The sequence below is a fragment of the Nycticebus coucang genome, chromosome 7, assembly GCF_027406575.1.
Source record: "Nycticebus coucang isolate mNycCou1 chromosome 7, mNycCou1.pri, whole genome shotgun sequence".
NCBI classification, from domain to species: domain Eukaryota; kingdom Metazoa; phylum Chordata; class Mammalia; order Primates; family Lorisidae; genus Nycticebus; species Nycticebus coucang.
Window position 1 is genome coordinate 71,278,882 of NC_069786.1, and position 25,315 is coordinate 71,304,196.

Here is a 25,315-nt window from a genome sequence, read left to right on the forward strand (position 1 = left end):
AATGACAATAAGTAGCTAGGTTAATCTCTTCATTCTCTATTCTGTTCCATAAATCTACCTCTCTGTTTTTGTGTAAGTACCATGATGTTTTGATCATACAGATTTATAGCATAGCCTGAAGTCTGATAACATGATACCTCCTGATTTGTTCTTATTTCTGAGTCATGTATTTGCTATTCAAGGTTTTTTCTGATTCCATATAAAACAAAGTACTTAAAATTTAAGTAAAGTACTTAAATACTTTGAAGAATTTAAAAATTTTTTAAAGTATGACAATGGTTTTTTCTGATTCCATATAAAACAAACTACTTAAAATTTAAGTAAAGTACTTAAATACTTTAAAGAATTAAAAAAAATTTTGATATGATATTGGCTGTGGGTCTGCTGTAGATGGTCTCTATCAGTTTAAGAAATGTCCCTTCTATGCCTATTTTCTTAAGAATTCTGATCATGAAAGGATGCTGGATATTATCAAACACTTTTTCTGAATCAATTGAGAGAATCATATGGTCTTTTTTATTTTATTGATGTGATGTATTATATTTATAGATTTGTGTATGTTGAACCAACCCTGTAACCCTGGAATAAAACCAGCTTGATCATGGTGTATAATTTTTTTGATGTTTGTTGAATTCTGTTTGCTAAGATCTGATTCAATATTTTTGCATCATTATTAATGATATTGGTCGATAATTTTCTTTGTTGGATCGTTTCCTGGTTTGGGAATCAGGGTGATATCTGCTTCATAGAATGTGTTGGGTAGTCTTCCTTCTTTTTCTACATTAGGAACAGGTTGAGTAATATAGGTACTAGTTCCTCTCTAAAGGTTTGGTAGAATTCTGACGTGAAGCCATCTGGTCCTGGACTCTTCTTTTTGGGGAGATTTCATATAGTTGATTCTATTTCAGTACTTGATATACACCTGTTCAGCATTTCCAATTCTTTCTGATTAAGTTTAGGAAGTTGGCATGCTTCCAAGTATTGGTCAATTTCTTTCAGATTTTCATATTTCTAAGAATAAAGTTTTTTGTAGTATTCCTTAAGGATTTTTTGAATTTCTGAGTTGTCTGTTGTTATTTCACCTTTGTCATTTCTGATTAATGATATTATAGACTTTAATTTTCTTTTTGGCTAGGTTGGCCAAAGGTTTATCATGTTACATACATGAAATATAAGAAATAATATGATTACTTTGGCCAACTATCACTATTTTGCAGGTAATGATCTTAACATACGGGTATCCAACCTTTTTTGTCTCCGCCGCACAATAGAATAAGACTTATCTTGGGCTATACATGAAATACACTAACAAAACACTAACAAAAGTCGACTAGGGATAGGGGGAGGTCTGTGTATACTTTTCATGACACCCAGGACCACAGACAAGCGAAAAAAGCCCTCACAAAATCAGCATGAAGCCTATAGGTTGAACACCCCTGCAAGAGGCTATGTAAATAAAGACTATACACAAAAAATAAAAACTTTCAAGTGTCAAGATTTTCTTCTGTTTTTCAAAATGGCTCAGTTATCTGGAGGTGGAAGAAAAAAAAAATATATGTACATTTGATACCTGCTTCCTACAGTGGTATATTCTGAATTAAAGCCTAGTGAATCAGTCAGCATTCAGCTCTAGCTTCGGATCTTCAAGGGAGGAGGAGGAAGCAGCAGAAGCTGCTGCCATTGCCTCATGGCTTTGGGAAACAGTCACATTATTGTTAAATATACTACTAGCACATTTTAAATCAAAGTTAGAAACTGAATGGCAAATCTTACAAGATGCTCATAAATTATTTATCAGTATGTTAAGGTAAATACATTTATATTCAAGTGAAAAAAATCAAAGTATGGGCTCTGATGTTAAAAGACAATTTAACAACAAAACAAAAAGATCATGACTTATACAAAATATAAATACATGTTAAAGATTTGTATTAAAGATAAATATAAGTAAGTTTGTTCTTTACCTCTTGTCATTAATTACTAATCAGTGAGGGGATTTGGCAGATGTTATAACCAGTTCAAAAGATGATCTGGAGAATAGATATATTTATATATCTGGAATTTTGAAATGAATGTACAAACAGGGGAAAAACTAGTTTTTCCACAGATAAAATACCCGGGGAAAGGATATAACTGAACTTTACAGGACAGGACAAAATCTGCATCTCCATACGTAGATTATCACCAGCTATCTACAAGTGACTGGGCTGTAAAATAGGTCAAAAACAGTAACAGACTAGAGGCCTGCCACATGCAGACCACGCAGTCTTCCACTGAAGCACACATTTTCATCACATTTTCCAATTTTTTTTCTCATTACAGATTACACTGTAGGAAATATCAATATGGATAACTGCTGTGCTCCAAAAAACCCACAAAGATTATCCTTATGAAAACTTTGAGAAAAAACTGAGGGCCCACAGTAAGGACAAATACTTATCAAAGACCTACAGAGAGCCAGGGGCGACTTGTAGGGGAAAGATGAGGAAAAAGTGAGTCAGAAATGTTATGAAACTTACACAGATTGCTTAACTTCCAATCTTCTATTAAGATAAACTTTCTTCCTCAATTCTACAGAATTCTATTGACAAGTACTAAGACTGTCACTTATGCTTTTGACTTTCTCCAGGAAAACCAGTAATCTGCAGCATGCCAACCAAGTTTGTTCTCTACTTACTGTTAAATTTTACTAATTCAATAAAGAATATTTATAGAGGTTTTCATACTCTGTAATACTACTCAATACGGTGCTAAAAATCAGTTACTCAGCTTCTTGAGATTAGTTCTTTAGTTTATGTTGTGTTTTGATTTCTAATCCGTAGACCTCATTGGAAGAAGATGATAGGCAAATTTTGTAAAACAAATTTATTTGTGTTCACTGTTTTCTCAACTTAGATTCAAGTAACCTCTAGGAAGTAGTAGTTAAGAGGAGGAAATTACCAAACTGTTTATTTAACAGTTAACTGGTAAAGGGGTTCTTTTTGGAATTGTGGTTGTGCTCTCTAACTTCACAAACGTGTGCCCATATTAAGGTATTACAGTCTTGAGAGCTCTCCATGGAGAGTGGCTGCACATTCTAGCCCTACCCTGGCAGGACTCCAAGGCAGGAGGCTGTGGATGTTCACAGTGTGTCTTCCAAGGGGTATGTTTTTATTCTGGGGGTTGACCTAATATCTAAGTGTATGACTTGAGACCAGGTATCCCTCTCAGAGGAAACTTGTTTATATAGGAAGAGTCCCTTGGTAGCTCTTTTGTGATCTGTGTCCAGTTTATTCCTGCCAGGACAGCCACTCTCTAGGAGAGCCCTAACCAGGAAAAGAATTAGATTTGGATATGTCAGTCAGGTGAGAACGGAGAAGGCAGCACAATAACACATGAAGTAACATAAGCAGTTATTACTTACAGATTCCAAAGAGAAGAGGATGCCACTCCTCAAAGTGCCAACGAGAGGGGGGAACCTCCTGGCACAAGCACCCTCAACCAGCAAGTGGAGGTCAAGAGAGAGGAGGTCAAGAGAGAGGAGGAGGGACCTGTTGGCCAAATCTATCATTAGGGTCCAGAGGGTTACTACTTCAGCAGGTTTTTCCAAGGGGAGTTCTTACTGGTGGGTTCACGGCAAGCAGGTGTGAGCTCTGCTGAGCCCTTTGACTGAGATCCAAGCAGGGCATGAAAGTTCATTGTTGAGGGGGGGCAGTCATGTAGTTGTACCTAGCTGTCCCACAGGAAGGTGGTCATCAGATACATGTATCTACAACCTGGGAAGACAGGGAACTGGAAACAGTCAAAGGTGACTACACACTGTTGGTAGTATGAGAAAGTTCATCAAAATGACGCTGAGGCAACATACAATTGTAGGAATTCACTATATCTGGATTTTAAATAGTAGCAAGAGGTGGCACTAAAAGCATGTCAGAAGTAAAATATGGTGAAAATAGGCTTTGGAGTAAGAGGATGAGTTAAAAATAAATAGTCAGTTTTAATAATTCAAATCTACCACTCAGCATTCATAAAAAAATGCTTTCCATCTGTGAAGCATATTATAATTCTAAATAACAGATCATCATTACATGCGAGATACACAAATGAACATGGTAATCCTTACTTTTACAGAACCCAAAGTTGAGCTATAGGCTGTGTCAGCACATAGCAGCTATCAACAAGAAAAGCAACCGTCAGTTAAGAGTGCTTTCTTCCTATTCCTGGGCAAACTCTAACACTCCCACTTAGCAGAATGCATCCTCTAAAAGAGAATAATTATAAAGCAAGCACTTTGTATCTCCTATTAATTCCCTTAAGCCTTCATTAAGCACCTTCTATGTGTTAAGCACTGTTCAAGGCACCTGGAAATACTGGTAAACAAAACAGACGAAGATCCCTATCCTCATGAAACTTTCTTCTATGAAAGTTAGGAAAACTTGCTAATGAATAAGCAAGTAGACTTATGTTTTAACAGTATGTTACAAAATGAAAAGTGTCACGGAGACAAGTAGAAGAACAGGAAAGGATTGAGAACCCTGGGGGAGGGTGATAAAGAAAGTTTGTGTATTCATTTTTAGAGGTAAAGTCTCATTGTGACCCCCTGGCTGAAGTGCTGTGGTGTGATCATAGCTTACTGCAGCCTCAAACTCCTGGGCTCAAGAGATCCTCCTGCCTTGGCCTCCCAAAGGGCTGAGATTACAGGGGTGAGCTACTGTGCCCAGACCTGTGTAATTTTAAACAAGGTAGTCACCACTATATAATTTATCCATGTAATAAAACTCCTGTATGCCCTAAATCTATTAATTTTTTTTTTTTTAAGAAATGGGAGAAATAATAGGATGGTTATGGGCTGATGAAAATGATCTTATAAAAGATAATGATGAGGGCTGGGTGCAGTGGCTCACACCTTTAATCCCAGCACTCTGGGTGTATCATTTGAGCTTGTGAGTTCGAGACCAGCCTGAGCAAGAGTGAGACCCTGTCTCTAAAAAATCGCTGGGCATTGTGGCGGGTGCCTGTAGTCTCCAGCTACCCAGGAGGCTGAGGCAAGAGAATCGCTTAAACCCAAGAGTTTGAGGTTACTATGAGCTATGATGCCACAATACTCTACCAGGGGCAAGAAAATGAGACCCTGTCTCAAAAAAAAAAAAAGTCATAATGGAGGAAAAAGATCATTAAATGATCTTAATGATGGAAGAGAGGGGAAATTTGCTAAGATTTTCTCCTTATAGATGAGAGGAAACAGAATCTATTGTAGTGGAGAGCTGTCTATCATCGATAATAATAAGCAAGAATGGAGGATATGTGAATGCAAATGCTGATGGTTAGGAATACGTGGTAGTGGAAGTTTGCAGAAATGCCCTTCTTCACTAACGAGGAGAAGAGATTATGAGTTGATAACTAGGAGAGGGAAAAGATATTGGAGGATTGAGAGGAGAGAAAAGGGGTGGGATGAATAAGGAATTAAGTACCAACTTCAAGCTCACAAACTTTTGTTTTTACCCAACTATGCATTAAGTTACCTAGACATTTTAGAGACAAAAGTGTGCAGAATAAACAGTTACGGGTTTGTCAAGCACGTATGACATGAGAGAAGAGCAGAAGAGTTAACTGTTTTCCTCAAACCTGCTGGACTTCTCCCTCCAGTAGTCACAGGCATAACTATCTTGTCACCATGTCCTGTAGACTCTAAGTATTCCCCTTTCCTGTCTCTCTTGCCTATTCACAGATAAAGCATGCCTAAATAATTAGTTGCCACCTAGACATCTTCTCCACAGAAAAAGGATTATCCATATCTGAATTTCAAAATTTGTGTTAGCAATAGCTTTTAATATAAAATCTTTTACATTTTATCATTTTTAAAAGCAACTGGCAAGACTTTCTGGAATTAGAAAAAAAAACTAGTAGTTATAATTTGATTATAACTGTTATAATCTGTCAAATTACTTCTTACTGTTACATATTTTAAGTCAAAGTTCTGTCCCTAATAATTTATGATTGTTTTAACAGTTGATAACTCACATTTTAAAATAAGGCGCTGCATATATTTATCTTGGTCTCAAGAATGCCAACAGGAATTCAGCTAAGAACAAGACATGGAGTTTATCACCAAAATGAAGAATAGATCACCAGAGAAAGGTCACTTGCATTGCTCGTCACCAAATATCTGTTCCCTTTAGGCCTGGCATAACTCCTCGGTCTCTGAGTTGACAATCTGTGATACAATGCCAAGATTCAAAGAAAAAGGAATGGAAATGTGCACGCATAAACAGGATCAGCTCTTCCTTTCCTATGAGGAAGGGAAATTTCAATAGTAGGGAAAGACAAAGTGATTTGATACATTTTAAAAATATAATTAGCACTCACAGATAATAACTATTACTTTAAAAAGACCTATCAAAAGTTTTTTCTTCACTGAAATGTGAAGAAAAATAGCAGCCCCAATCCAATTCCTCAGTTAAATATTTGAGACTGAATATCACCTGGTACTTCAGTAACTTTCTATCCTTAGCATTCACCATTCCAGTAAGACCCAGTTCCTCCAAACCACACACTTACTATTTAATCAAGGCTAACACTGAATTTTTCCCCCAAGAAGTATTTTTAGGTTAGTTCCATTGCACTCTACTTAATCCTTTACTTTCATTTCAAACGACTCTCTAAGTTATTTGTTATCTAAAAAAATTAACTTGATAGAATAAGCAAACCATTAGCACTGGTGGCTTATAAATGCATTCAATACCTTACTTGTAAACCTAATCATTACAATAACACAGAGTATGAATATCATTTCTATAAAAGAAAGTCCATTTATTCCTATTTAGTAATAGACCTTTAATTACTTTGGGAAAACAGGTGACTTGAGTAACATAAAGATTGGTCAAATACATATAGAAACAAGCTATCATTGCTAATTTCCAAAATAAAGATACATATTTATTTTATGCACACATATTTAATCTTTATTAAACAGTCTAATATAAGTGCCTATACAGTGTAAGTTTTGAATATGTGAGAACAGCTACAATGTACAAGAGCCCAACCACAGTAAATCTTTTTACACACTGAATGACCTTCTTTGCCACCAATTTGCCACTAGAACATGATTACTAATTTTTCATGGAAGAATATTTAACCAGAGTGAAAATGATGGACAGATTGGGCAATTTAAGAAATAAAAGGTCAACTGTACAATTTGCTTTTCTAGTTTCCCAATGCTTAAATGCCTGCCTTTAATCAATAGAACAGAATGGTCCATTTCCTCAGGGGATGACAGCATTCAGTCAGTCATGTAGCAAAAGTAAATCAAAAGGACTCTGTCACTCACTCCTCCAGTACTGGATTCTATGTTGTGTTTTTGCATCAGGGTTGCAAGTATTATCAAAGCTTGTTAATACTTGGACCACATGTTATTTCTTTTTTTTTTTTTTTTATTGTTGGGGATTCACTGAGGGTACAATAAGCCAGGTTATCCTGATTGCAATTGTTAAGTAAAGTCCCTCTTGCTATCATGTCTTGCCCCCACAAAGTGTGACACACACCAAGGCCCCACCCCCCTCCCTCCATCCCTCTTTCTGCTTCCCCCACCCATAACCTTAATTGTCATTAATCGTCCTCATATCAAAATTGAGTACATAGGATTCATCCTTCTCCATTCTTGTGATGCTTTACTAAGAATAATGTCTTCCACTTCCATCCAGGTTAATACGAAGGATGTAAAGTCTCCATTTTCTTTAATGGCTGAATAGTATTCCATGGTATACATATACCACAGCTTGTTAATCCATTCCTGGGTTGGTGGGCATTTAGGCTGTTTCCACATTTTGGCGATTGTAAATTGAGCTGCAATAAACAGTCTAGTACAAGTGTCCTTATGATAAAAGGATTTTTTTTCCTTCTGGGTAGATGCCCAGTAATGGGATTGCAGGATCAAATGGGAGGTCTAGCTTGAGTGCTTTGAGGTTTCTCCATACTTCCTTCCAGAAAGGTTGTACTAGTTTGCAGTCCCACCAGCAGTGTAAAAGTGTTCCCTTCTCTCCACATCCACGCCAGCATCTGCAGTTTTGAGATTTTGTGATGTGGGCCATTCTCACTGGGGTTAGATGATATCTCAGGGTTGTTTTGATTTGCATTTCTCTAATATATAGAGATGATGAACATTTTTTCATGTGTTTGTTAGCCATTCATCTATCGTCTTTAGAGAAAGTTCTATTCATGTCTCTTGCCCATTGATATATGAGATTGTTGGCTTTTTTCATGTGGATTAATTTGAGTTCTCTATAGATCCTAGTTATCAAGCTTTTGTCTGATTGAAAATATGCAAATATCCTTTCCCATTGTGTAGGTTGTCTCTTTGCTTTGGTTATTGTCTCCTTAGCTGTACAGAAGCTTTTCAGTTTAAGGAAGTCCCATTTGTTTATTTTTGTTGTTGTTGCAATTGCCATGGCAGTCTTCTTCATGAAGTCTTTCCCCAGGCCAATATCTTCCAGTGTTTTTCCTATGCTTTCCTGGAGGATTTTTATTGTTTCATGCCTTAAGTTTAAGTCCTTTATCCATCTTGAATCAATTTTTGTGAGTGGGGAAAGGTGTGGGTCCAGTTTCAGTCTTTTACATGTAGACATCCAGTTCTCCCAACACCATTTATTGAATAGGGAGTCTTTCCCCAAAGGTATGTTCTTGTTTGTTTTATCAAAGATTAGGTGGTTGTAAGATGTTAGTTTCATTTCTTGGTTTTCAATTCGATTCCAAGTGTCTATGTCTCTGTTTTTGTGCCAGTACCATGCTGTCTTGAGCACTATGGCTTTGTAGTACAGACTAAAATCTGGTATGCTGATGCCCCCAGCTTTATTTTTGTTACAAAGAACTGCCTTAGCTATACGGGTTTTTTTCCGGTTCCATACAAAACACAGAATCATTTTTTCCAAATCTTGAAAGTACGATGTTGGTATTTTGATAGGAATGGTATTGAATAGGTAGATTGCTTTGGGAAGTATAGACATTTTAACAATGTTGATTCTTCCCACCCATGAGCATGGTATGTTCTTCCATTTGTTAATATCCTCTGCTATTTCCTTTCTGAGGATTTCATAGTTTTCTTTATAGAGGTCCTTCACCTCCTTTGTTAGGTATACTCCTAGGTATTTCATTTTCTTTGAGACTATGGTGAAGGGAGTTGTGTCCTTAATTAGCTTCTCATCTTGACTGTTATTGGTGTACACAAAGGCTACTGACTTGTGGACATTGATTTTATATCCTGAAACATTACTGTATTTTTTGATGACTTCTAGGAGTCTTGTGGTTGAGTCTTTGGGGTTCTCTAAGTATAAGATCATGTCGTCAGCAAAGAGGGAGAGTTTGACCTCCTCTGCTCCCATTTGGATTCCCTTTATTTCCTTGTCTTGCCTAATTGTATTGGCTAGAACTTCCAGCACTACGTTGAATAGTAAAGGTGACAGAGGACAACCTTGTCTGGTTCCAGTTCTAAGAGGAAAAGCTTTCAGTTTTACTCCATTCAGTAAAATATTGGCAGTGGGTTTGTCATAGATAGCTTCAATCAGTTTTAGAAATGTGCCACCTATGCCTATACTCTTCAGTGTTCTAATTAGAAAAGGATGCTGGATTTTATCAAATGCTTTTCCTGCATCTATTGAGAGGGTCATCTGATCTTTATTTTTCCCTCTGTTAATATGGTGAATAACGTTTACGGACTTCCATATGTTAAACCAGCCTTGCATCCCTGGGATGAAGCCTACTTGATCATGATGAATGACTTTTTTTTTTTTTTCTTTTTTGGCCGGGGCTGGGTTTGACCCCACCACCTCCGGCATATGGGACCAGCGCCCCACTCCTTGAGCCACAGGCGCCGCCCGATGAATGACTTTTTTGATGATAAGCTGTAATCTGTTGGCTAGGATTTTGTTGAGAATTTTTGCATCTATATTCATGAGTGAGATTGGTCTGAAATTCTCCTTTTTGTTTGGGTCTTTTCCTGGTTTTGGTATCAGGGTGATGTTTGCTTCATACAATGTGTTGGGGAAGATTCCTTCTTCCTCAATTTTTTGGAATCATTTCTGCAGTACAAGAATAAGCTCTTCCTTGAAGGTTTGATAGAATTCTGGAGTGAAGCCATCTGGACCAGGGCATTTTTTGGTTGGAAGATTTTTTTATTGTTTCTTTGATCTCAGTGCTTGAAATTGGTCTGTTCAGGAGCTCTATTTCTTCCTGGCTGAGTCTAGGGAGAGGGTGTGATTCCAAATATTGATCCATTTCCTTCACATTGTCAAATTTCTGTGCATAGAGTTTCCGGTAGTATTCAGAGATGATCTTTTGTATCTCTGTGGGATCAGTTGTTATTTCCCCTTTATCATTTCTGATTGAGGTTACTAGAGATTTTACTTTTCTATTTCTCGTTAGTCTGGCCAATGGTTTATCTATTTTATTTATTTTTTCAAAAAACCAACTCCTTGTTTCGTTAATTTTCTGAATGATTCTTTTGTTTTCAATTTCATTGATCTCTGATTTGATTTTGGAGATTTCTTTTCTTCTACTGAGTTTAGGCTTAGATTGTTCTTCTTTTTCCAATTCTATAAGATCTCTTGTGAGATTGTTGATGCGCTCTCTTTCTGTTTTTCAAATGTAGGCATCTAAAGCGATGAATTTTCCTCTCAAAACTGCTTTTGCAGTATCCCACAGGTTTTGGTAGCTTGTGTCTTCATTGTTGTTATGCTCAAGGAAGTTAATGATTTCCTGTTTTATTTTTTCCTGCACCCATCTGTTATTCAACAGAAGATTGTTTAATTTCCATGCCTTTCGGTGGGGTTGAGCATTTTTGTTAGAGTTGAGTTCCACCTTTAGTGCCCTATGGTCTGAGAAGATAGAAGGTAAAATTTCAATTCTTTTGATTCTGTTGATATTTGTTTTGTGTCCCAGGATATGATCAATTTTGGAGAATGTTCCATGGGGTGATGAGAAGAATGTATATTCTTTATCTTTGGGGTGGAGTGTTCTATACGCGTCTATCAAGCACAGTTGTTCTAGGGTCTCATTTAAATCTCTTATATCTTTGTTTAATTTCTGTTTAGAGGATCTGTCCAGCTCTGTAAGAGGAGTGTTAAAGTCCCCCGTTATGATGGTATTATCAGATATCATATTGCTCATACTGAGTAAGGTCTGTTTCAAGATTCTGGGAGCATTTAAATTGGGTTCATAGATATTTAGAATTGAACTGTCTTCTTGTTGTATTTTTCCCTTGACCAATATAAAGTGACCATCTTTGTCTGTTTTGACTTTAGTTGCTTTAAATCCACATGTATCTGAAAATAAGATTGCAACTCCTCTTTTCTTCTGAATGCCATTTGCCTGAAAAATTGTCTTCCAACCCTTGACTCGGAGCTTTAATTTGTCTTTTGAAGCCAGGTGTGTTTCTTGCAGAGAGCAAATGGATGGCTTGCGTTTTTTAATCCAGTCAACCAATCTATGTCTCTTCAGTGGGGAATTCAAGCCATTAACATTTATTGAGATAATTGATAAGTGTGGTAGTATTCTATTCGTCTTATTTGGTGAGAGTCCATTGCTTAGTTTTATCTTTTGCATCAGTGTGGAGGTTAGGTTCTGTCCTTTAATTTCTGAGTTCTTACTTTGCTGCTGATCCATTGTGGTGGTCAGTGTGCAGAACAGGTTGAAGTATTTCCTGTAGAGCTGGTCTTGTTGTGGCGAATTTCCTCAATGTTTGTACATCCGTAAATGATTTGATTTCTCGGTCAATTTTGAAGCTTAGCTTAGCAGGGTACAGAATTCTGGGCTGAAAATTGTTCTGTTTAAGTAGATTAAAGGTAGATGACCATTGTCTTCTTGCTTGGAAAGTTTCATTAGAGAAGTCTGCGGTCACTCTGATGGATTTGCCCCTGTAGGTCAACTGGCGCTTACTCCTGGCAGCTTGCAGAATCTTTTCTTTTGTCTTGACTTTGGACAGGTTCATCACAATGTGTCTTGGAGAAGCTCGGTTAGAGTTGAGGCGACCTGGCGTCCGATATCCCTCTGAAAGCAGTGTGTCAGAATCTTTGGTGATATTTGGGAAATTTTCTTTTATAATATTCTCTAGTATGGCTTCCATTCCATTGGGGCATTCTTCTTCTCCTTCTGGAATTCCTGTAACTCGTATGTTGGAACGCTTCATAAAGTCCCATAATTCTGACAGGGAACGTTCTGCTTTCTCTCTCTTTTTTTCTGCCTCTTTTACTGTCTGAGTTATCTCAAGAACTTTGTCTTCTACCTCTGAAATTCTTTCTTCTGCATGGTCTAACCTGTTGCTGATACTTTCCATTGCATCTTTAAGTTCCCTAACTGACTGTTTCAGTTCCTTCAGCTCTGCTATATCCTTTTTATATTCTTTATATCGTTCATCTCTTATTTGATTCTGTTTTTGAATTTCCTTTTGGTTATTTTCCACTTTATTAGCAGTTTCCTTCATTGTTTCCATCATTTCTTTCATTGTTTTCAACATGTGTATTCTAAATTCCCTTTCTGTCATTCCTAACATTTCTTTATAGGTGGAATCCTCTGCAGTAGCTACCTCATGGTCCCTTGGCGGGGTTGTTCTGGACTGGTTCTTCATGTTGCCTGGAGTTTTCTGCTGATTCTTCCTCATGAGTGATTTCTTTTATCTGTTTCCTTGCCCTAATTTTCCTTTCACTTCCTCTTGCTCTTTAAGTTCTCGTGCCTGTGGAAGTTGTGGGCGGGTTTGGACGGATTGAACACACGCGACCACTTGCCGTTTTTCAACTGTTTTAATCCTCCTCTTGGGGTCCAGAAGTCTCTCACTGACTCCCTGTATCCTCGCAGGGGCGATGATAGGCAGATCTCACCAGCCAGAGACGCCTGGAGTCCTATCTCCCCAGACTCACGGTGCCCAAATGCAAGGCTGCTGTTACTCGGCCGCCATCTTGCTCCGCCTCCCCACATTATTTCTTAATATGCCAAATGAATTCTTAAGAAAGAATTTAATTCAGAAAAAAACTGAATCATACTAGCTGTTCTCTTAAGACTTACATAGTTTATTACTGTAAAACACTTCACACAATTACACAAATCCTCAATCAGCACCGCAATCAACTAAAATTTTGTTTTTATTCTCTCAATTTTTTTTACTCCTTTTATTATGTTCTCATTTGTGTGGTCTCAAATTCTTTTGACAAAAGCATGTATAGCTATTTCTAAATAAAGATCATTGTTTTACTAAGAAATACTTCAGGATAATCCACAGAACTACTGCCAATATCTTACTTTGAGTTAAAAGTTTAAAAAGTTATGTCTGGACAGAACATGGAAAAAAATGGAAAATGTTATTAAATGGCATTGCTAAAATTCCCACTACCTATGAATTATTTAATCATTCTTCATCGTGGCACAGCAGTAATAACATGTAATCATCAAGTACTACGCACTCACTCTATGTTTATATAATGCAGACTGGACAGCAACATATATCTAACCTGCAACTTGACATTCAAAACGTAATCTTATGAAATTCCCACCTAATTTTATCAACTAGTTCCCTTTGTAATTAACTATAGACTTTCAAAGCTACAGTGTTTTTTAAGCCAGATGTCACACGGTGAAATCCATTTTGATATAATGTGCCACATATATGTATATTTTATATCTGGAAATTTTTTCTTATCAGCTCATAGAAATCTTCCTTATTCTTTTTAGTATTCTATTCAATCAGTAAGAAAGTTACTGTGACTCCATATTCTCTATTACGTAATATAATTCATATTCAAATGTTCAAATTTCTCCAATTGCCCCCCAAATTTATAGCTTTCAAATGTATATGTAAATTCGGGACACAGTCACGGTGTACACGTTCGATGTGATTGCCATGTCTTTTCAGTCTCCTCTAATTTTCTGTGGCCCCACTGTTTTTGTCTACTATGACAATGACACTATTTATAAACCTAGAGCAGATGTCTTTTTTTTTTTTTTTTGTAGAGACAGAGTCTCACTTTATGGCCCTCGGTAGAGTGCCGTAGCCTCATACAGCTCACAGCAACCTCCAACTCCTGGGCTTAGGCGATTCTCTGGCCTCAGCCTCCAGAGTAGCTGGGACTACAGGAGCCCGCCACAACGCCCGGCTATTTTTTTGGTGGTAGTTTGGCCAGGGCCGGGCTTGAACCCGCCACCCTCGGTATATGGGGCCGGCGCCTTACTGAGCAACAGGCGCCGCCCCAGATGTCTTATAGAATGTACACATTCTGGATTGGTCTGACTCATGTCTGTGATTAGATTTAACTATTTTTGGCAGGAATACTATTCAGGTGACATTGTGTGTCCTACCATGTCCCTTTAGGAGGCACATGTCAGTTTGTCTATTACAGGTAATGCTAAATTTGATCATCCAGTTAAGGGTGTAACTGCTAGCTCTCTCCACTATAAAGGTGTTATTTTGCTTTTTGCAAATAATAAATAATTACTGGGATGACAACTTGACACCATAAAAACATCCTATTCACCTACAGCCTTTCGTGCAATGGTTTTAACATCTCATGATGATCCTTGCCTGCATTTATTAGCATAAATTAGTAATTTTATAATTTTATCATTCCACATTTTAACTCTTTAGCTCTTCTGTAAAGAACGACTTCACATTTCCCCCTTTTATCTCTTTACACTGGGGTGAGTTTTTTAAATTTAAATTTTAAAGTATCATTATGTACTCTTTAACCCTCTTTCATCCAATGTATTATAATCTATTACTATTATTATTTTAGATGTTCCAATCGTCCTAAATTTTGCCTGCAGAAAACCTTCAAGCAGGCTCTTGCATCTTTTTGATATGTTCTTATCAGTTCTTGAGCCTTTTCTTGGTTTATGACACAAGATGTTCCGAGACCTCTCTGTCCCACATTTTGAAATCATGCATTTTTTTAAGGATTCTGAGCTCCTTTTAGTAGGATGACAGTATTTGGAAAACAAAATCTAGGCACTGGGTATACTTATTCTTACGGGGACACTACTGCTGCTAAACCCATGGATGAAGATAGGAAAAAAACTCTTTCAAAATCTATGCCTTCACATAATACCTCCATTCAAAATTAATTACCCAAGTGTCTCTCCCAATTTTGCACCATTCTTTATTTATATGTCCTAAAATCCCTGGTTCCCCCAAATACAATATAATCCCTCATTTGCTCTATCCTACATTATAAACAAAATAATTTCAGGGCAACTACACAGGTACCACTGCCAAAAACAAGTCTACTAAGTACAGTTAAAGACCTTTTTGCTTTTTTTGTTCCCAGAATATGTCCCTCTAGGTTCATACAGTCAGAAAAATATGTTTAAAAGCTACTTAGGCCAAAGAGTATATGAAAAAAATTCAGTACCACTAATCATCAGGGAAATGCAAGACTTAATGAAGGGCCATCTCACCCTGGTCAGAATGGCTTATTATCAAAAAGATAAAAAATAACAAATGCTGGCAAAGGAAAAGAGAAAAGGAAACTCTCATATACTGCTGGTGGGAATGCAAATTAGTACAGTCATTATGGAAAATAGTATCTAAAAATAGAACTACCATATGATCCAGCAATCTCTGGGGATATATCAAAAGGAAAGGAAATCAGTATGTTCACGAGGTATCTGCACTCCCATGTCTATCTGCAGCACTGTTCACAACAGTCAAAATAGGGAATCAACCTAAGTGTCCATCAACAGATACATAAAGAAAATACAGTATTTATACCTAAGAGAATACCAGGTATTCTCTGCCATAAATAAAAAAAAAGAAATCCTGTCATTCGAGGCAACATGGATGAGTATGGAAGACATTATATTAAGTGAAATAAGCCAGGCACAAAAAGATGAATATTGCACATTCTCATTCATATGTGGAAGCTAAAAAAAAAAAATTGATCTCATAGTAGTAGAGAGTAGAGAGGCAAGGGTAATGGAGAGGGGGGTAGTGAATAGATACAAAATTATCCTAGAGAGGAGGAATAATTCCTACTGTCTACAGCACTATAAAGTGACTAAAGTGGACAAAAAATGTGTTTTTTTGAATAGCTAGTAGACAGGATTTGCATGTTCCAAACACAAAGAAATGATAAATGTTTGAAGTGATGGATATGCTAATTACTCTGATTTGATCATTACATTAATTTATCAAAATATCACTACTCTGTACCTGTAAATATATATAATTATTATATGTCAAGTTTTTTAAAAAGCTACTTAATTTTGTGGTGATTATGTTCAAGTGTGTTAGGTTCATTTGTATTCAATTTTAGGGATTGCTTTTATATCATTTTTAATTTTTTTTTTTTTTTTTTTTTGCAGTTTTTGTCTAGGGCTGGGTTTGAACCCTCCACCTCTGGTATATGGGTCCAGTGCCCTACTCCTTGAGCCACAGGCACTGTCCCCACCATTTTAAAATTTTAATCCTTCCTATGTTTCTCTTTTGCAAAATTAAACTAGTTTTCTTTTTCATTTTTCCATTCTAATAAAAAAAAGATCTACTTACCATATATATGTATATTTTATACCTGAAAATTTTTTCATATCAGCTCATAGAAATCTTCCTTATTCTTTTTAGTATTCTATTCAATCAGTCTCCTATGGATAGACATTAAAGATTTTTTCTTTTTCTTTTTTTTGAGACAGAGTCTCACTATGTCGCCCTCACAGTAGAGTGCGGTGATGTCACAGCTCACAGCAACCTCCAACTCTCAAGCTTAAGCGATTCTCTTGCCTCAGCCTCCCAAGTAGCTGGGACTACAGCTGCCCGCCACCACACCCAGCTATTTTTTGTTGCAGCTGTAATTGTTGTTTTAGCAGGCCTGGGCCAGCTTTGAACCCAGCAGGCTTGGTGTATGTGGCTAGAACCGTAACCACTGTGCTATGGGTGCTGAGCCAGGATTTTTTCTAACATTCAGCTATTCCTAATAATCCTCCAAAAAAAATTTCAAATTATCGCATATTTGTATAGGTAATTTAGCAGGGACAATCCCTAGAATTTAAACTGGTAAGGTGAAGGGTGGATGCGGGGATAGTTTTGTTATATATTACAAAATTCTCATAGTGCTGTACAATGTCACATTTCCATCAGCAATGTTCAAGAGTGCCTGTTTCTTCATAGGCTTGCCAACTAAGAATATGCTAAACTTTTGAAGGCCAATCTGCAAGGTGAAAATGGACTCTGTATTTTATTTGTCATTTTCCTAATCTCAGTGATTTCAACATGTTTACATATATTGTCTTAAGTCATACCTCTTTTTTTTGGTGAGTTATACATGTCTTTTGCTCTCTTTGTAAATCATTATTTAAATCTTTCAATGGAAAAATATAATTCAATAACCCCATTATACAACAATACAACAATACAAGACATAAGTCATCTGGGAAACAGATGACCTCAAGAGGCATTTTGTTGTAAGTTTCATCACACCCACCTCACAAGTACAGGTAATCCTTCGAGGATGAGGAGCTTCCTGTTGCAGCTGATATACTGTGAGAAGGCACAAACAAAAGGTTTCAGTTTCCTTTACATAGAACTTATAAATATATTAGGAATAACAAATTGGCTGCATTTTATGTTCAAAAGAAAACTGGTATAATCTTATTTGTTATTAAATTAAAATCTGCTATGAACAAAACAAAGAAAGTAAACTAAATTTAGTGAAAGGCCAGGAGCAAGCACAAACAGAAAAATCATAGTCCACACAAGTATCTTTTTTACCTTATAACAAGTCAAGGCTGGATATGTAGGTGACTGAAATTAATATATAAAATTTTTTATAATAACATTTGATTACCAGGATTCATCTTGAGTTCATCACTAAGATGAAACGTCTGGATGATGCTATAATTTAAAAGCAACTGAGAAGATTCAAATTCACCATCTTAAAAAAAAAATCAAAAAGCAAAGCACTTCCTCAGTAATGTTTGAAATTCTGAGAGAAATACATCTTTGCCTTTCTGGTTGCAAGCAAAAAACCCTAAGAGAAGTAATACATTAAAATAGTTTTAGGCTGTGTACAGGGGCTCACACTTGTAATCTCAGCACTTTGGGAGGCTGAGGCAGGAGGATCACTTGAATGTAGGAGTTCTACACCAATTTGAGCAGCATAGTGAGACCCTATCTCTCAAAAAAAAAAAAAATTTAGCTGGGCATAGTGGTATGTGCCTGAGGCAGAAAGATCACCTGAGCCTGGGAGTCTGAGGTTACAGTTTGTTATGATCATGCCACTGGGCGACAGTATGAGACCCCCATCTCTACAAAAAAAGGTAGTTTTAGATACCCATATTTCATTGTGAGAACTAGCTTATTAAAAATGTTCCAGGGAATACAGTTGTACAGGTTAAAGAGATGATGTGAAGGGAGTTAATTCTGAGACAGAGAAGGGAAGAAAGAGTTCCGAAGTCAAATTTGGCCCTGACAGTGAGCATACATGATGTGTATTGCCCAAAGTACCTGTAAACTGCCATGCTCTTTAAAAGCTTAAAGGCAGCCCAAACATGATTTGTAAGAAAAGAGGATTCTTCAGGCCCATTCCTCCATATGGGCATATATATGCATATATACTCTGTAACTATAAGGTGAAAATTCAGTTTACTTTGATCAGTAATTCTCAGTAGATTGTTTTCCTCTGTCAAGAAAATGCTCTGGAAAGTATTGCCACCTTGAAAACACAATTTTAAGGTCTGAATGCTAGTCAAAAAAAAAAAAATTAAAAGTTACTAGAGAAATGAAAATGTTGGTTTTGATTCAAAGCACAAATATTGTAGTACCTGTTCATCATCAGTAAGCATTTACCTATTTAGCAAGCGACCATTAAGATAAGCCAATATGAAAGGGAGGGCTGATAAAACATCACATGAAAACGGATCTAGGTTTCACCCTTTGTTTTCATCAGAGTTCCAAAGGTATAGTGTTTTTTCCCTTCATATTAAATCACATAAGACTATTTTCAAATTTTTTTAGTTCTTGCCTCAAAGGGTATAGTTCTGTTTCACGAAAAGGAGATTTTAGACAGGTGGTTCTCAACCTTCCTAATGCTGTGACCCTTTAACACTGTTCCTCATGTTGTGAAGACCCCCAACCATAAAATTATTTTCATTGCTACTTCGCTAATTTTGTGGTTGGGGGTCACCACAACATGAGGAACTGTATTAAAGGGTTGCGGCATTAGGAAGGTTGAGAACCCCTGTTTTAGACAAATGCCTCCTGATTGGGCACCAAAGGTTAGTCTGTCTTTAAGACTTATTTATAGTTAATAAATAATACCTACAGGGGGAAATATCTACATATTTTACAGCCAAATATAACAAAATTGATTCAAGAAACACCTATCAAAATGATCATTAAAAAATTATACATAGGGAGTGGGCACAGTGGCTCGCACCTATCATCCCAGCACTTTGGGAGGCCCAGGTAAGAGGATCACTTGAGGCCAGGAGTTTGAGTCCAGCCTAGGCAACATAGTGAGGCCTCATCTTCCCGAAAATTTAAACAAGAACTGCTGGGCATGGTGGTGCTTGCTTATGGTCCTACCTACTGAAAAGGCAAGAAGATTGCTTGAGGCCAGGAGGTTGAGGTTGCAGTGAACTACTTAAGTGCTACTGCACTCCAGCCCAAGTGACACAGCAAGATCCCACCTCAAAAACAATAGTAAAAAAATTATATACCATATTTAAGAATTAATTAATCAGGTCCATCTCCCTCAGTTTAAAATTTTTGATAATCTGAATTGGAATCCAGCTGCATTTAAATGGGCATCATCATTAAACCATTTGCCAAAAATCAATAGCTAAATTCAAGATGAAAGGATATATCATTAAAGTACTTAACATATTTTCAATCACCTTAAAAGTGTCAATACTAATATAGTCATTAATGAAAATCTCAGTCCCTAAAGACGATACATTATTAATCGATTCAGAAATCACAAATTGGTACCCTAACATCCAAACTGAGACACATGTATTTTGTTTGCTGTAATTTTTTAATTTTAAATCTAAAAAAGTAAGAGATTAAATTTTAACAACTAAAGCAAAAGAGAATTTCAGCTTCTCTCGAAAACTCAGAAGGTCTGGTAACACTAACCACTGAATCTTATATGATAATAAAAGGGAGCTAACACTGAGCGCCTCTCTACAGGCGAGGTATTCAGGGTCTACTTTCTTACAGTCCCTACCTGGTTGCTCCTTGCCTGTCTCATTTATTACATGTAAAACTGGGTTGTCCAACTAGCAGCCAACGGCTGCATGCTGATTTTGTGAGCATCTTTTTTGCCTATCTGTGGTGCAGAATATCATGAAAAGTATGCCTGGTCCTGATTTATTCTTTGGGGATGGGGGCTAATCAGCTTTTGTTAGTGTTTGTGTGTTTAATGTAGGGCCCCAGGCAATTCTTATATGTGCAAGCTGAAAAAAAAAAAAAAAAAAAAGGTTGACTATCCCCGATAGTTAAGGTTTCTTATTTAATTAAAACAACACATATCAAAAAGCAATAAAACCATGTTTGTTTTAAAGGAGCCCAGCAACAGAAGCATACATAAAACAGGTTTCTTACAGAATCAAACTTGAAAAGCTGTCCAGACCCCAACATGACAAGACAGGAAAAAACCCTAACATGTAACAATGTTAATATTAAATTGTCCCCTTTAAGTTTTATAGATCTAATACAGAATAAAAGTAAACAGTTAGGACTTCTTGAATGGTTTTCATTCCATGTATATAAATTGACATAACTGATAATTTTTAAAAACTCACTTTGAAAGATTTTTTCATAACTAAACTTAGCTAGTATCACAGAGAAGATGCTGAAGCATTACAGTTTGTTAGTTCCAAAGACTGTCAGTAGAATTACTGTCAGTTATAAATTTCAAACCAGTTATACATACACATGTATGTACTCATATATATACACAAACATACGTATACAGCCTAAGAAAATCATTATGGCTCAAGTACTGAGGGTAATAGAAAAGGCTAGCCCTCAGTTATTTAAAATTCCAATCTTTATTGATGAAATAAAGACATAGCAGGTTTGTCAACCTTTGAAACTTTTGCTATGAAAAGACTACTCTACTGGACAGATGAGAAGTCCTCAAGGTATTACTATTATTATTATCATTTTTGAAACAGAGTCTCAAGCTATCGCCCTGGTTAGAGTGCCATGGCATCATAGCTCACAGCAACCTCCGACTCGGGCCTCAGTTTTTCTATTTTTTAGTAGAGACAGGGTCTTGCTTTTGCTCAAGTGGGTCTCCAACTAGTGAGCTCAAGCAATACACCCGCATCAGCCTCCCAGAGTGCTAGGAATATAGGCCTGGGCTAACACACCCGACCCCCTCAAGGTATTATTAATAAATGCCTTATTGGAGATTATTTATTGCTGCTGTAAAAACTATAGAACTGTCTGAGAACAGCAAAGACAGAACAAACAAAAAGATTCAACCTGATCACAGTTTTTTCTAGTATCATAATTTTCACAAACACATTTAACAATCTTTATGATCATGTAATAACAATTCATTAGAATACAATTTTTGTTTTCTCATAGGTTACAATTTATACATATTTAAATCTTAGAAGATCAATATTATGATTTTATAAGCAAATTTCATATGACCAATAAAAGAAAAAGGATCTTTCCACTTGGCTTTAACAGTTTCATTACAAAATTTCCTTGAATCACAAATTTTTTATTTGATGGTTAGAAAAAAAAAATCTCTTCTAATAATTCCTTACATATTTTTACTATTAAAAAGATGGTAGGGAGTTTAGGCATTGAGAAACTATAAAACTCAGTAACAGAATTATAACCAAAAAAAAAAAAAAGCCAAAAAAGGAAGAATAGAAAAAAAATACCAATTTTTAAGTGCCCATCGATCAACAAATGGATTAATAAATTGTGGTATATGTACACCATGGAATATTATGCAGCCTTAAAGAACGATGGAGACTTTACCTCTTTTATGTTTACATGGATGGAGCTGGAACATATTCTTCTTAGTAAAGTATCTCAAGAATGGGAGAAAAAGTATCCAGTGTATTCAGCCCTACTATGAAACTAATTTATGGCTTTCATATGAAAGCTATAACCCAGTTATAACCTAAGACTATGGGGGAGAGAGAGAGGGAGGGGAGGGAGGGGGAAGGATGAGTGGAGGGAGAGTGATTGGTGGGATTATACCTGCGGTGCATCTTACAAGGGTACATGTGAAACTTAGTAAATGTAGAATATAAATGTCTTAACACAGTAACTAAGAAAATGCCAGAAAGGCTATGTTAACCAGTGTCATGAAAATATGTCAAATGGTCTATAAAACCAGTGTGTGGTGCCCCATGATCGCATTAATGTACACAGCTATGATTTAATAATAAAAAAAAAGAAAGAAAAAGAGTTGCTTAGACATGAAATAAAAAAAAATGTCAATTGCATATACTAATTTACTAATCAATATTCTTTGGGGAAAAAAAAATCACCACAAACTCAGTAAGGGTGTGAGGCTTCATCCATGTTCTCACATCACAAGTCACACTAAAGGGTATGGGTAATAAAGATAAACTGAAAACCAGAAAATGCAGAGAAGGATTTTAAATAGGCTTCTAGCCAGTGAGATTATGAGACAAAATCTTAGAGGTAAAGAACATTAGTCATTTTTACACATTTTTAGAATGATACCTCTCGGGGGGAGAAAAAAACCCAGTAAGTTATCTATGGCAATATTTTTAGGCACTGGTCATAGTTTACTTATTTCAGATTAGCTGAAATTTATAACCCATTAAAATAAAACTATCTGTTGTTCTGGGAACATAAAACCAAAGAGAATGTATGTTGCTGTTCCCTCAGTCAGCAAATTTTAGAAGATTACAAACATCAAAATTTAAAATAAACTTCAACATTTTACAAAGATGCTAATAATCTATATTTAAAGTATAGGTATCTTAGGCTGCTTGTTTGATTCTATAGCCAAGAAACAAAAATACGTTTCTGGAATAGTGCCTTCATATATTTTTAAAAACTAATATAACGCTATTTCTACTCTTAAAAAATCTAAAATATTCACTTGATGAAATCATATTCTCTAGCGAACAAGAAAGGGAAAATACAGGACTAAATACCTAGGCTTCATTGAAGAAATATTTATTCTAATGCAAAATTTAAAGAGCAATATAGAAATCAAATATTACTCTTTTATATTGTGAGAATATAATTATTGGCTGGGTACAATGGTACACCTAAAATCCTAGAACTCTGGGAGGCTGAGGTGGGAGGATGCTTATTAAAAATTTAAAAACTCAGCCAGGCATTGTGGCGGGCACTGTAGTCCCAGCTCCTCAGGAGGATAAGGCAAGAGGATTGCTTGAGCCCAGGAGTTTGAGGTCGCTGTGAGTTAGGCTGATGCCATGGCACTCTAGCCTGGGACAACACGGTGAGACTCTGTCTCAAAAACAAAAAAATACATGATTAAAAAGATGAAACAATTATCTAAAAATATTTTAAATTACTTTTGCTTCTTTTACTCATTCTTCCTATTAAGAAAGTCTCCTAGAGGCTGTACTCCATAGCCTGGGTGTAGATGGCTATACTGTCTGGGTGTGCGTGAGCACACTCTATGATGTTCACGCAACCATCAGATCACTAACTACACATTTCTCAGAATGTACTCCTGTAGTTAAGCCATGCGGGACCATATTTTGTTTCGCCTCCTCAATCACCTTATGAAAGTTTTCCCTATTCGCCCCTCTCTGTAGAGCCCAAACTGCTGGTAGTGCCCAATTCATAATCTGCTCAAAAAAACTCTACCATTTCAAAAAAAAAAAAAAAAAGAAAGTCTCCTGGTTTATCATGATTCATATATTCCCTTTACCACATAAAGAGTCAGGATCTGAGAATAATTAGATTGCTTGAATTCTTAGTTAGTATCTCTCTTTTTTTTTTTTTTTTTTTTTTTGAGACAGAGCCTCAAGCTGTCACCCTGGATAGAGTGTTGTGGCATCATAGCACACAGCAACCTCCAACTCCTGGGCTTCAGTGATTCTCTTGCCTCAGCCTCCCAAGTAGCTGGGACTACAGGTGCCCACCACAACGCCTGGCTATTTTTTGGTTGTAGTTGTCATTGTTGTTTGGCAGGCAGGGGCTGGATTCGAACCTGCCAGTTCTGGTGTATGCAGCTGGCACCTTAGCCACTTGAGCTACAGGTGCCGAGCCAGCATCTCCTTACCTTAGATTTACCAACCATTTTTAACCAGTGGCCTCAAGTTCCACTACATGGACTATGTGCAAGCTCAAAGGCATGAGACGCGACCAGACATGCAAATCACATACTGCACAGAATTTAATCCTAATTACTTCCATGCTACTCACAAACTTTGCTGTAAATTAGTTTTTCAATGGTAAGTACAAAACGGAATGTATCTTTGTATCTAATGGTGTCAATATTTTTATATTACTTATAAAGCACTATAGCCCACTATAACGATAACAATAAATTTGTGTACTTACAGTAAGATTTCCAAACAGGAGGTCTATATTCATCTGTATCTGAAAGAATAAACATCAAATTAATATTATCAAATATTTATATTTTAATAAGATATTTAATCATTAATTTGTTTAATACATATTTGTTAAGATCTATTTGTCCTAAGCACTGTGCTAGGCATTCAAGGCATTCAAAATGGTCTTTTAGTCTTCATCCTTACTTTCTTAAGTACAATTTTACAAAGATGTTCAAAGAAAGTTACTGTATTTATTCAACTGCTTATCATGTAAAAATACGTTAATTTTACTGCTGGCACTTATTTCTCACAGAAACTAAGTAACAGTCAATGAGGTGCTTGTTTCTTTGGACTTAATAATTGTTTCACTGAAAATCCCTAAAATCACTAGAATTTTTCTTCTGCATTCAAATTGACCAGACAGTAATTTTAATCTCCAGAAATGCTGAGCCTCTCTGTATTTCCCCCCATTACATCTGGGGGATTCCAGCCTAATGGGCTTTCCTCAGATGAAGAGAGAAGAGCCGCAAGGGGCCCTAAGTCCTCACACATCCTGGACAGTCCAACCTGGAAATGAGAAACGCATCAGTGGAAGACAGTGCCTCTACAGCAGCACCGAGAACATGAGGGGAGCGTCTGCTCTCCGAGTCCTTCTCCCTCACGTGGCGAGAGTGCAGGTAGATGTAGGAGACAGCGTGAAGAGGCCGTGGACAAGATGGAAATACAAACGCGTGAGAGAGACAGAGTAATTAGAAAAGAAGGGGCCAGTGTGGCCTGCCTTCTCATCAGCAAGGCTTAGCTGAAGAGTAATTTTCACAGCCAAATACAC

The 25,315-nt window shown here is 36.6% G+C and overlaps 1 protein-coding gene across 3 annotated transcripts in view; it reads right to left on the reverse strand.

Annotated features, from left to right (window-relative positions):
* The window catches only part of CHN1 (chimerin 1), a 223,999-nt gene that overhangs the window by 141,257 nt on the left and 57,427 nt on the right, over positions 1-25,315 (reverse strand). For all 3 annotated transcript variants that reach the window (XM_053598107.1, XM_053598105.1, XM_053598108.1), the window contains 2 exons: positions 24,491-24,529; positions 17,427-17,482 (listed from right to left, as the gene is read on the reverse strand). In XM_053598107.1, coding sequence (XP_053454082.1) covers positions 17,427-17,482; positions 24,491-24,529 — 95 coding nt within the window. The remainder of the gene's footprint in view (positions 1-17,426; positions 17,483-24,490; positions 24,530-25,315) is intronic.